At 40.3% G+C, this 14,030-nt stretch overlaps 1 protein-coding gene across 2 annotated transcripts in view; it reads left to right on the top strand.

Moving 5' to 3' along the window:
- The window catches only part of TTC8 (tetratricopeptide repeat domain 8), a 61,419-nt gene extending 47,954 nt beyond the window's left edge, over nucleotides 1–13,465 (top strand). Inside the window, exons 12-16 of one of the 2 annotated variants that reach the window (XM_047738165.1) lie at nucleotides 1,804–1,943; nucleotides 3,267–3,441; nucleotides 3,743–3,865; nucleotides 8,232–8,315; nucleotides 10,312–13,465. In XM_047738165.1, the coding sequence (XP_047594121.1) occupies nucleotides 1,804–1,943; nucleotides 3,267–3,441; nucleotides 3,743–3,865; nucleotides 8,232–8,315; nucleotides 10,312–10,428 (639 nt within the window). In that variant the 3' untranslated portion in view covers nucleotides 10,429–13,465. The remainder of the gene's footprint in view (nucleotides 1–1,803; nucleotides 1,944–3,266; nucleotides 3,442–3,742; nucleotides 3,866–8,231; nucleotides 8,316–10,311) is intronic. The other variant, XM_047738164.1, reaches the window with a different exon arrangement.
- The last annotated feature ends 565 nt before the right edge of the window (nucleotides 13,466–14,030 follow it).

The following is a 14,030-nucleotide window of genomic DNA, read 5'->3' as shown; positions in this document are numbered from 1 at the left end:
TGCACGTAAAAGCGGTATAAAATTCAGGAGAGAATGAACTCCCAATTAATGAATGTATCAACAGCCTTGTGTTTTGAAAAAAAAAATTACTTATTTTTCAGCTACAAACAATGAATGAAAAAGCCTCTTCTCTTAAGGAACTAAATCCTGGCAGGGCTTTGAATAAGAATTTCAAATAGAAAGTATGTGAACAAATATACATACAGAATGAATTTGGATCAACTCATGAATGTTTTATGGAACTAATATCAACCCCCTTCACTCCAAGCTGAGAAACAACTGCAAGATAGAAATAAGATTCAGAAAAATAGAAGATAAACCACTAACTTATCACTGATAAAAGCCGTATTAGAGCAAGTGGCTTTAGCTCTGTGACCAAAAGGACTTAATAGAATTCTGCCCCTGAGTTAGACAGCCTGATCCACCCAGATCACAGACATGACCATATGACCTGCAGACCTTCTCTGCCCAGAGAGCCTGCTGCACATGGCAGGGCAGAGCAGCTGGGCACGTCGCAGCAAGGTTGGCTTCCAAAGAGATCCAGAAGAGGCTGAAACGAGCATGCTGAGATTGCCTTATGGGAATGAGTGAGGAAGAATGGGAAGAAAGGCCCCAAATATTTTAATACCAGCATTTCTCAAAGTGTGGTCCAGGGATTCCCTGGGGTCCCTGAGACCCTTTCAGAGGGTCCACAAGGTCAAAACGGTTTTCATATTATTAATAATGGATGAGATTGGGGATAATAGTAATGACTGTAATTTTTTGATATTGAACAAAATGCATTTATCTCTGTACTGTCCCCTCAGTTGTGGTATGAACCTAAACCTGCTCTTAAAATAATAATAATAAATAATAAAGTTCTGAAACTAAAAAACCATAGTGAAGTCCATGGAGGTTAAAAAAAAGTTCTGTGTGATAAGAAAGTATTATGTGGTTCTTCTTACAAACAGTGGAGTGTCTTAGAGTTGATAAAATGTTATGAAAATCTAATGAGAAGTAGGAGTCCTCATATGATAAGACCAAGTGAGAGGTTCCCACAGTACGTGTTACATAAACTCAGAGGCAGAAGAGAGTTATGTGAAGTGAGGGCATTAGGGATATCTCCATGAGGACTGTGGAGCCTGCACTGGCCTTGAAGGTGGACTTGAGAGCTAGGACATTAATAACACTGAATGCATTGACTTATGATTACTGGGGGGACTCCGGCTATCCCTGCTACCATTCTTCCCCACTTTGGTGTATTCCGGTGTGTAGCCATCAAATTATTCTTCAAAAACATAAATACAGCCATGTTACTCCTCTGCTCCATCTTTCCCTTCCTCTCTCCTTGCCTTTTTTTTTTTTTTTTAAGATTTTATTCATTTGAGAGAGAAAGAGCAAGAGAGCTAGCCCAAGCTGGGGGTGGGGGGCAGGGGCAGAGGGAGATGGAGAAGCAGACTTCCTGCTGAGCAGGGAGCCGGACTCACGTTCCATCACAGGACCCAGATCATGACCTGAGCCGAAGTCAGAGGCTTAACTGACTGAGCCACGCAGGTGCCCGTCTCCTTGCTTTTCTTCCCATCAGTTATACTTGTCTGACATTATATCACCCATCCGTTCATTTGTTTGTCTTCCTTGCTAGCTGTACCCTCCTTGAGGATAGCTAGCTTTGTCTTTTTATTCATATTGTGTCCTCAGGGCCTAGAACACAGTCTGGCACAGGGTAGGCTCTCAATATTTGTTGAGTGAATGAACATAAATCAGCCAGAAGAAAAATAATTTCTTGGCACTGAAGTATTGCTCTTCTGTCTTGGTGGAGAGTAGGAAATGAACAATATTTCATCAGCAGCAGAATACTACAAAGAAGTTCTGAAACAGGACAATACTCATGTGGAAGCCATTGCCTGCATTGGAAGCAACCACTTTTATTCCGATCAGCCAGAAATAGCTCTGCGGTTTTACAGGTGTGCTTTACAGTCTTTTTGTAGAACTTTCCTGTGAAATATCAGTACAGCAGCAATAAAGATGGAGTGGACATGCAGACAGATAATATGTAGGCCATGTCTCTAGGAGACTAACCATTCAAGCACCCAGAGGTTTTATGAGCATTCAGGTGACATGTAAGAATGTGTCGGTATTTGGCATCTTGTGGACACGTAGCTGGATAAGTGAGTTTTTAACGCCATGTCATCGGATGAGTTAGCCATTTTGTTGTCAATGAACAACTGTTCAGTAGTTCCCGGAAACACTTCTGCCCATCACGGCTTCCCTTAATACCACCACACAGCATATAAAGACCCCGAAGCTGAAATAGTGACGAGATTTCCAAAGAGCACTGGGTACCAGGTCCCGAGATCTGACAGGGACCTGAAACAGGTTCCCATTTCGTGAAGTATTGTCAACTCCTGTCCAGATAAGTTTTCCAAGCCTAAATAAGTTCTGATCTCTGGTTTTCTTTTGAGCGTGTTCTTATTTCATCCTACAGATGGCTTCTGAGATTAATTTTTCAAATTTTGATTTCCTCTTCTGCCCTTAGGTAATATACAAGGAGATAACTGGCTGCTGACAAGAGTTCTTTCCAAATATATGTCAGCAGCATAAACTATGATAAAATGAATGCTGTTTTAGGCATAGGCAGCTGCCTCTACTCTCCCACCCCAAAAGTGGGTCATGGGTTCCTCAGAGCTGCTGAGGTGGATTTTCATTTGCTTATGTGAACGATCTTGTCTTTGGGGATTAATGATGAGTAGAAACAAATGGGTTTTTTGAACTCCAGCATGAGAGCTCAGTGGATAAGGTAAGGATCGCACTGATGGTCTTGTCTTCCTTGGTAGAAGCTCACCGGAAGGTCAGTAGACACAGCATATATATACTGCAGATAACCAAAACCAAGCTTCATGTTAGCTGAAAACTTGAAGGTAAATCCTAAACACAGCCCTCAAATTAGAAGGTCCTAGGGGTTTACTGACTGACACCAAACCTTTATGAAGCACAATGTTGTGGGTTTTACTCTATGCAACTCTTGTGTCTTGGGTCTCTAACAGTTTTTTGAGGGGAAAGAACGTACGTGAGTGGATTCTGACCTTGCCTCTGATACACTGCCCATGACCAGGACCTTTAAAAAGGACATGCTTTTGTATTTGCTTTGACATTTTTTTCATTTCCTATAATACTTTGTATCAGGGATGTTAAAAGTTATAAAACATTTCTAACTTTATTAAAAAAATAGGTCTTATTATTTATCGAGTTGGTCTGACACCAAAATATGTGTGCTCTTTTCCGAAAAGGCGACTCCTGCAGATGGGTGTTTATAACTGCCAGCTTTTTAACAATCTGGGGCTCTGCTGCTTCTATGCCCAGCAGTATGATATGACTCTGACCTCGTTTGAGCGTGCCCTTGCTCTGGCTGAAAACGAAGAAGAGGCAGCTGATGTCTGGTACAACCTGGGCCACGTAGCTGTGGTAGGCTGTTTCTCTAATGTAATTTCTGGTATAGAAAAGGTAGCCGTAAGTTAGTTTGAAGAAATGTTCAGGTAGCGTAAATCCAGATTTAGTTATGATCTTCTGTAGCAACTGTGTGATTTCTCAGAGTCACCCTAGAACTCATTTTCTCAGGTTGGATCCTCATACGTACAATTCACACTTGATTATGATCAGTACTTGTTGCTTGGTAGCAGAAGAGACACCACAAGGAAAGAAGGGAGGAGATGGTGGGTGTAAAAGTATGGAGCTGTGTGTGCGAATACCTGCTTTTCTGTTCAAGGGCATAGGAGACATGAACTTGGCCCATCAGTGCTTCCGGCTCGCTCTGGTCAACAACAACCACCACGCCGAGGCCTACAACAACCTGGCCGTGCTGGAGATGCGGAAGGGCCACGTTGAGCAGGTCAGTGAGCTACTGTGATTCTGTGGACAATCTGCTTTCTTCAAAGAAGAGCTCTCATGTGTAGCTGTCTTTATATGCTGCAGTTCATTTATTTTTAAAGATTTATTTATTTGAGAGAGAGAGGTCATGAATGGGAGGGAGCAAAGGGAGAGACAGAGAATCCCAAGCAGAGTCCCTGCTGAGTGTAGAGCCTGGGCCGATCCCAGGACCCTGAGATCAGGACCTGACCCGAAATCAACAGTTGGTTGCTTAACCCACTGAACCGCCCAGGCACCCCTACATGCTGCAGTCAAAAAATGAGCTCTAGAGATTGACTGACTGGATTTGAATCCCGGCTCTGTCACATATTAGTGATGTGACTTTGGACAAGTTACTTAACCTTTCTATTTTCCCCTTTTAGTTTTATCAGGACAAATCTGTACCTCCCTAGTCTTCCTGGCCTTAGTGAACGGTTCATGGTTCCCAGTCCCCCATCCACCAGCAGGGTGGTCCAGCCAAAAGCCTAGGAGCCACTCTTGAAACCTGTCTGTCCTAGTGGCCTCTTGCTGCCACCCCAGGCTCATGGCGTTCAACAGGCCCTGCCAAGTTTTACCTTCAAGCCCCATCCCAGACCTGGCTACTTTTCCCCGCCTCTGCCACCCTTCTCCAGACTGCCCTCCTCTTTTGCCTGGACTCTACGACACGAGTCTCCTTGCCGGTCTTTTTGTCTCTACTTATGAGCAAATAGTTGTACCCTAGACCACGCCCTCCTCACAACAGTGGAAGGGATTTAAAAAATACAAAACAAAAAAACAAGAATACTTTTATCACTACTTTGCTCAGCATTCTCCACAGTCTTTCCTTTTCACTTGGCATGAAATGTGGATTCAGATCTTGGCCTACAGGGTCCCACATAATCCGGCCTCTGGCTCTCCCTCAGACCACATCTTTCATCACTTCTCCCTTCACACCGAATTTCGGACACATCAGCTGCCTCCCCACTCTGCAAATACGCTGTCCCTGTTCTTAGTTTACAGCCTTTGGGATGTTCTTTCAGATCCTGCCGTGACTTTTCTTTTCGTCAGTCGGGTCTTAGCTTAATCACCACCTCCTAAGAAAGGTCATCTCGGATGTCAGCTTAAAGGAGCCCTCAGGCAGTATCACATCTCCTCCCATTTTTTTCCCTCAAAATACTTATTTTATCAGATATGTTCATATTTATATGTAAAATGGAGCATGGCTGCCATGTGAAAATAGGGACCTTCTTTGTCTTCCAACTGCTGTATTTTTAGCATCAAAATAGTGCCTGGCCTACTGGGTGTTTACCCTAAAGATACAAACGTAGTGATCTGAAGGGGCATGTGCACCGAATGTTTATAGCAGCAATGTCCACAATAGCCAAACTATGGAAAGAACCTAGATGTCCATCAACAGATGAATGGATAAAGAAGATGTGGTATATATGTACCATGGAATACTATGTAGCCATCAAAAGATGGAATCTTGCCATTTGCAATGACGTGGATGGAATTAGAGGGTATTATGCTGAGCGAAATAAGTCAATCAGAGAAAGGCAATTATCATATGATCTCCCTGATATGAGGAAGTTGAGAGGCAACATGGGGGGTTTGAGGGGTAGGGAAGGAATAAATGAAACAAGATGGGATAGGGAGGGAGACAAACCATAAGAGATTCTTAATCTCACAGAACAAACAGGGTTGCTGGGGGGGAGTGGGGGTGGGGTTGGGTGGCTGGGTGATGGACATTGGGGAGGGTATGTGATATGGTGAGTGCTGTGAAGTGTGTAAGCCTGACCATTCACAGACCTGTATCCCTGGGGCTAATAATACATTATATGTTAATAAAAAACAAAACAAAACAGTGCCTGGCATGTGATGTGTAGTGAGTGTGTAGTTGTGAAGCGAATGGACAGCACAGACAGTGAGGTAACAGCAGTACCTGAAGGTCTTCTGGGAGGATGAGCAGATCATGCACGGAAAGCACTGGGCATGGTAGCCTCGTACTGAGCACACATAGATGCTTAATACATTATATTATTTAAAAAGTTTAAAATGCTAAATATCCTCCTACAATATTAATGACAATCAAGGAGAGATAAGTACTACATACCAGATTTTTAAGATGAAGAAACAGGAACTCAAGGAAGGTAAGTAACTTTACCTGCAGACATAGTGTTAAACTTCCAGCTGGTCTCCTAAGCACCGTGATGAACTTGTAACACAACAAGGAAAGAAGCATCCTTGGATGTTGCCTTTGTTTCACAAATTCCCACAAATAATATGGGTTAGTATTTTAGAGACAAAAACTAACTACAGAGGGGGGCTCCTGGGTGGCTCAGTGGGTTAAAGCCTCTGCCTTCGGCTCAGCTCATGATCCCAGGGTCCTGGGATTGAGCCCCACATCGGGCTCTCTGCTCCGCAGGGAGCCTGCTTTCTCCTCTCCCTCTCTACCTGCCTCACTGCCTACTTGTGATCTCTGTCAAATAAATAAATAAAATCTTAAGAAAAAAAAAACAAACCTAACTACAGGGCCTCTTGAGCAATTCAGAATTAGGGGTGGTGATCCTCTATGTAGTGGAAAATCCAAGTATTACTTTCGAACCCTCCAAAACTTAACTACTAAGAGCCCACTGTTGACTAGAAGCCTTACCAAGAATGTCCACAGTCAATTAAGACATATTTTATGTCATACGTACATATACTGTATTCTACAGTAAAGTAAGTTAGAGAAAATAAGAAGTGATTAAGAAAATCATAGCGAAGATAAAATACATTTACAGTACTATATTTATTGAAAAAATCCATGCCTAAGTGGACCCATGCAGTTCATACCTGTGCTGTTCAAGGGTCGACTGTACTCTAAAATGGGAACTTATATGGCGAGTGCTATGAAGTGTGTCAGCCTGACAATTCACAGACCTGTACCCCTGGGGCAAATAATACATTATATGTTCATAAAAATAATTAATTAAAAACAAACAAAAATAAATAAAGTAAAATGGGAACTTGTTCTGTGAATGGAACAAGTGCTTTTGGGAGTTTTCTCTGTTCCCATGTTGGTGATTTTGTTTCCTACTTAGTACACTTGCTCTACTATGAACTGATTTGAAAGGTTTTGGTGAAAGTTTTCATGCTACTAACCTTTTATTATTAAAATTATATCTTGATTAAAACAAAAATAGCTAATCATAAAAAAAATCAATATCTACCATCCCATATGTTATTTCCCATTAAACAAAAAAAAGATATGTCCACGGGTCATGGATGGAGGTTTTGGGTTTAGTTACAAACTGGAGGGGTGCTCAGCAACTTGGAATGGTGAATTTGTGGTCCTGACTATCCTTTGAGCCTATAGGGGATGCAAATTTTGTTTTTTGAGTACTTGAAAGAACAAAAAGCTTGTCATTTTCAGTTTCAGTCACTTGTTATTTTGAGGTCAGCACGGTTATAAACACTTATCTCTGTCTTCCAGCACTGAACTGGGGGCTTGGAAATTTACTATGGTTTTGTTGTGTTTTTTTTTAAAGATTTTATTTATTTATTTGACAGACGGAGATCACAAGTAGGCAGAGAAGCAGGCAGAGAGAGAGGAGGAAGCAGGCTCCATGCTGAGCAGAGAGCCCGATGTGGGGCTCGATCCCAGGACTCTGAGATCATGACCTGAGTTGAAGGCAGAGGCTTTAACCCACTGAGCCACCCAGGTGCCCCTACTATGGTTTTTTTTTATTGTTGTTATTATAGCATTAGAGAACAGGTAATTAGAAGGCTAAGAAATCAATCAGCAATAAAAGCTAGGTTAATAAGACTTTTTTTAGCATTGAGAGGATTATATTTTGATTTGTCATATTGAAATATAGATGTCATTAAGAACTGTGGTTCTCGACTTTAAATCTACTCTTAATTTGCTTCATATTTTGAAGCAGTTTTATCATTAATTTTGGCAAGATGTAAGTATTAATTGTATTTTAGTAAGTCATATTTCACAAGGAATGTCACCTGTATTTCTCACAGGATCACATTTATTAAGGTCTTTTTTTTTTTTTTTAAGATTTTATTTATTTATTTGACAGAGACACAGCGAGAGAGGGAACACAAGCAGGGGGAGTGGGAGAGAGAGAAGCAGGCTTCCTGCTGAGCAGGGAGCCCAATGTGGGGCTGGATCCCAGGACCCTGATATCATGACCTGAGCTGAAGGCTGACGCTTAACGACTGAGCCACCCAGGCGCCCCTATTACGGTCCTATCTCGGGTAAAGGATTCTTTTACCAAAAGCAAAACAAAACAAATCACAAATATAGTGCTGATAGATGCTTATGTACTTTTGGTTTTCTCCCCCCACCCCGTTTTTTGTTTTTTTTTTTAATACAGGCAAGAGCACTGTTACAAACCGCGTCATCCTTAGGACCCCATATGTACGAGCCACATTTTAATTTTGCAACGGTCTCTGACAAGGTATTCTCTTTATCGACTCATCATCCAGTCTGTTTCTTTTTCTTCCCCGGGTTTTAAAAAAGAGTACAGATAAGTAAGGAGAAAGATAAATAAGGAAATTATAATGATGTTTTGAAAGAAATAATTTTTTAAATATTGTATGCACCTGTCTTTCACTTCAAGGGACAGTTTAATAAACTTTAAAGAAATTTATCACTGAATATGGACTAAACTTACTATTATAGATTGCTTTATAGATTGTTATCAATTGCAGAATTATTTTATTTTTAAAATATGACATTTAGGCCTGAAAAAAATACGCATTAAGTAACTCCTGGTTGAGGAAGGATTTAGTAATTGGGTTTTATAGCAAAGAAATCTTGTATTTTGTTGTAGACCATGTTGCCATCAAGGCTCTGGCATAATTGCTATAAAATTAGGGATATAAGGGAAAGCTATCTTAGCTATGAACAATGTGGGAAAAATACAACTGTTAATACTATGTTACAAGTCAGTTAATATGCAAGAGCTAAAGGAATCACACCATTTTCAATAAGAACAACAATAAAAGGTATCTAATAACTAATTTTTACTGAGAAATCTTCCTTTAACATGGAAAGTAAGTTTGAAGGGTAAGGAAATGGCTAAAAGTATTTGCTGATGTAAAGACACTCAGAAAACATTATGAAAAGGTCATTTTTCAAAGCACAAACACGAAGCCATCCTCACTTTCATTTCTGCTTTGGAACCAAGCAGTCATTTCTAAGTTGTCATTTTTGAGGGCTTGTCAAGTGCCAGCCACTGTTCCTGGGACTCTACACACCCTCTCTGATTCTCCCAACAAGCTGTCATGTAGGTCAGCCTTTCCTGATTCGTTTTTTCATACAACTGATGTTTCATTTATTGAGCCTCTGCTATGTGCCTGGCACTGTTGTCAGCACAAAGGATGTCAGCTGTGAATAAAACAAAACCTCTACCTCATGCAGCTTACGTTCTAATGGAACCCAAGGCTGGTCGAGCTTCAAAGGCTCCCCTAGAGTCGCATGGCCATGGCGGGGTCAGAATTTATACCCAGCACCCAACAATCCCCATGCGTTTTCCATTGCCCTGCATGGCCATTTACTTAAACCACAAAGACTTGATAACTGTTTTTCACTTTATCACATTTTAATAATATATAACTCAAATGAGATATTTCTTTAAGCAAAATGCTGTATTTTCAATAAAATAAAATGGTATGTTAAAAAGAAATGCTATGAGTTTAAAAAAAAAGAAATTTACGTTTTTAATATGTACTACGTGTTTCGAAACAAACCAAAAAACCCTGCCAGAATTGAATTATATAGGTTTTGTGTGTGCGCACATACTAAAACGCTCTCGCTTTTTATAAACATATGCATGAATCCAGATCTATTCAGAGGGATCCAGATACTGTGTGCTTTTCTCTGGGACTGGACTTTAACGCCAGCTTTATTGAAAATCAGATACCCTTAATAAACTTCTAAAGACAGATATCTTCTCCCACATTACTCGGCTAGCTCTGTTTAAAACCTCACTGAGCATGTTATTTTATCTTATGTACAATCGTTTTTGCTTGAATTTTCTGTCTAAAAGATAATGCCCTAACCACAGTATCTTTATGGCACATTACAAATAGTTGGCCAAGGGCTTCTGGAAACTATACAGAGCTGGCTGTTGTAGAATGCAAATGTTATCTTATTTTTATAATACTACCTGTGACAGGAAAAGAAAACAAGGTTTATGAATTCGTAACGAGACAGCTGTAGTGGAGCAGAAATTATTTGTGTAATTGATTATTTTATTTCTCTCCTGTTTTTCAAGATTAAATTGTAATCTAGGTGAAAGAATTCTAAAATCAAAGTGGCATAATCCAAGCAATTTACCCTTAAATCCTTTAATTTTCTACAGTGTAAGGTAGTACTTTTTTTTTTTTTTAACTTTCTTACTCATTTTTTCCTGGTCTCATCCTGTGGTCTTATTCTGGTATTTCTTACAGATTGGAGATCTGCAGAGAAGCTATGTTGCTGCTCAAAAGTCAGAAGCAGCATTTCCAGATCATGTGGATACCCAACACTTAATTAAACAGCTAAAGCAGCATTTTGCTATGCTCTGACTGTCCCACAGACCAAGTTTATTCTTGGGCATAGGATATATATGAGGGGGCATTACACAACGGAAATAGGATGTTTATATATATATATATATATACATATATATATATATATATATATATATATATATGCATGCTATACAGACCTGTGCTTAATACTAGTGAAGAGGACATAAGGGAGTTTACATAAGAATTCATAAGCAGGGCACCTGGGTGGCTCAGTGGGTTAAGCCACTGCCTTTGGCTCAGGTCATGATCTCAGGGTCCTGGGATCGAGTCCCGCATCGGGCTCTCTGCTCAGCGGGGAGCCTGCTTCCCTTCCTCTCTCTCTGCCTGCTTCTCTGCCTGCTTGTGATCTGTCTGTCAAATAAATAAATAAAATCTTAAAAAAAAAATTCATAAGCAAACTTTATAATAATAACTTATATAGTATTATAAAAGATAGGATTTCATGTTTGTAAGTAGATCATGAAAACTTCTCCCACATTATGTGGTAGATGTTTATAAAAATGTTTACAAAACATTTTCATGAATTTCCTCAAATTTTTACAAATGCATATTTTTAATGTTAAGCTGGCCATTAGCTAACATGTAGCTTCAGAGGTCTGAAGTCACCATAAAGATCACACTTCTTTGGGTAAAAATGTGTATATTCATCCCAGTTAGAGACTTTATTTAGAACTTAAAAATTGTATTTAAAACTATTTCTCAAAGGCTTTACAAGACACTACACATTTTCTTATATACTATGCTTTAAAATAAATCAGTGTGTAATACACCAATATTCTGTCATTCTTCATGAGTTTTTATTTTAGACATCTCAGCTAAAAGAAGTTTTTCAGAAGTCCTGTGACCTTAGAAATCAAGTCGTTATTTTAATTTTACTTGATGTGCCACCAATTTTGTATTTCCCTGAGAAGCTATTTACGGACTATCGTATTATCAGTATAAGACTATCAGTATTAGAAACAGAGTCACAAGCCCAGAGCCCCACCTGCGGTCGCCTGGAGGTTAGTCCAGATCCCAAGACCCTGCACTGCAAAATCCTGGAAAGACTCTTGAACTCGTCTCTTCCCATATTTAGTGGAATTCTCATCCATGCGTTCACACAAGGAAATGTGTCAAAGGGACAAAGCCACTCATTCAGATTTAGGACTGTGAGACCCCTCACTGTTATTCTTTCAGTTTTTAATGTCATGAAAACTATTTTACAGATACTTGTTTCTGTTCAGATTAGCTGAAAAAGCTGGGAGTTCGAGGAATGAGGGCAGGGACTTCAGAGGATGTGTAGTCGAAGGTCTTTGTGGCACAGATGACCAAAGCCAGGCCCAGGGTCGCACTGCCGGGCGGTGGTACGGTCACAACTAGAACCCAAGACCTTGTTCTTGTGCTCTCCCTTTTCCTGCTTCTCCGGGACGTGCTAGTCCTTAGCTTTTTAGCTTATGAGAATTTCCTCAAGTGCCATCCAATGTCCTAATACTGTATTCAATATTTAGGTTGAAATTTTGTCATGTGAATCATTTAAGCTAAAATAAGCGCTAACAGCAGCATTTATGGAGGGCGTTGTACGTGCCCAGTACAGTTCTAAGCGCTTGATGGGGATTATTCCTTTGATTCCCGCTGCAGTCCTAGAAGGTGCTGTTACTCCTGTCTTCCTTGGTAGAAAAATGAGACACAGAGAAGTCAAGGAACTTGCTCAAGGTTATAAAGGGTTATATAGCGTGTAAGTGGCAGAGCTGGGATTCAAATGCAGATAATGTGGGCCCCCTGAGGATGTGCTCTTAGCCCTCCTGAGAGATCACCTCAGGGTTTCTCCTGTAAATAAAGCTACGCCCATTTCAAATGAATGTTCTACGCATTAATAAAACTGGATAGTATGGGAATATTAACACAGCAAAAAATAAATGAGTCAGTATTCCTAAGGTAACATGGAGCTATTTTTGTCTGGAGTTTATGTTAATTCAGTGTGAAGAGCAATGCAAAGAATGAGTCAGGACGGCTCCCGGTGGAACGAGGGCAGAAAAGTACACCGTGCAGCCAGAGCTAGATACATCTTTGTAATAGTTATTTCTGGAACGCATCTCTGGCTTCGGTGCCAACATTTCCGTAGAAGGAAGGTTACCAGTTGTCTTCTGCCCTGGCTTAAAAAATTCGAGTTACAAATTCCTCCACCAAAATCAACATCATTGAGCTTCCCACTGATGAAAAGAAGACCTGGCAAGACCCCAGCCAACACAGTAATTGCTGGGGTTTGAAGGTCTTCCTTCCCAAGTAGGTCACGTCCGAACCAGTCCTCTATGGTTCTCATTGCTCTGTTACGTTTCCAAATGACATGTCCCAGCATCAGAGCACCCAACATCATTTAAGGCCTAGAGATAAAATTCATAAAGAGAGCACATCACTACACTTTTAATGTGGTTTCCACCACTAACTCTTCCTTAACATGAGGGATTCCTATCAAAAGCTTTCAGCTGGGGTTGAGTTTAAGCATTTTGAAAAACAAAGATTTCCGAAATACTGTGGTAGGACCCAACACTGGAAAATAATGAACCCAGAAATGGAGTTGAGTTAAAAAGCCATTACTGGATAGTTTTAAGTTCCAGGAGACAGATAAATGGGAATGGTCTGCGGATATGTTCCAGACTCCCAAAATGGTTATCGAGGCTCAGATATTAGGGGAAAAATTTGATTCAGCAATTTGAAAACTACGGCAGTTCTACATCTTTCCACGCAGACGGCATTCATCCTATTTTTGGCTGACTAAAAAATTAACACTTCTGAGAGATGCTGTGATTTTATATCCTTGCTATTAAAGCCAAATTCTTGAGATGAAGGAACAAAGATTACTAAAGGTTGAATTATAATCGTGGGGGACTATACTATTTCCTGCACTGTGACCCTTCCCCGTCCCCGAATCCTGACTCGTCAGGAGTAATTTCTTAGTGGAGTGTAAAGAACAAAGCTCTTGGAGAAAACCACCACTTTATCTCAGGGAAGAAAAGGCCAAACTTAGACACATTTTAGGAAGACAGGTGTTTTTTTTTTGTTTTGTTTTGTTTTGTTTTTTGTTTTTTGTTTTTTGTTGTTTTGTTTTTTTTTTTTTTTAGATAAAGCAGACCCTTCTCCAGTATTTGAAACTCAAGTTTCTGTGGGCTCCAAGATTCCACATCTGCCAATGCCTCGCACCTCACAGGCCGCTCTGATGGAACAGCTTGTTTTCCTTCTTTACAGGATGGTTTCTCTCTTTTTCTAAAATCGCGGTCCCTTTAAAGCTTCTCCCTTTCAAGCACTACCCTATCTCCTTTATCATAACATCTTGAAAGAGCAGGTGATGTTTGTTGCGTACTTCATTTCACTTGTTCCATGGCCCTTTTCAGTCTGGCTTCAACTCCAGTTGCTGCTGGAACTCCTCCCATTGAGGTTGTTAATAATTCCCATTTAGCAAATCCAAAAGATTTTTTTGTTTTAACATAACAGTTTTTGATATTCTTTATATACCACACAATTCTCTCTTTTAAAGTGTACCATTTGGGATGCCTGGGTGGCTCAGTCAGTTGAGCATCTACCTTCAGCTCAGCTCATGATCCCAGCATCATGGGATCGAG

Source organism: Lutra lutra, chromosome 7 (assembly GCF_902655055.1).
Source record: "Lutra lutra chromosome 7, mLutLut1.2, whole genome shotgun sequence".
Lineage (NCBI taxonomy): Eukaryota > Metazoa > Chordata > Mammalia > Carnivora > Mustelidae > Lutra > Lutra lutra.
This window is presented reverse-complemented; position numbering and strand designations above follow the sequence as displayed.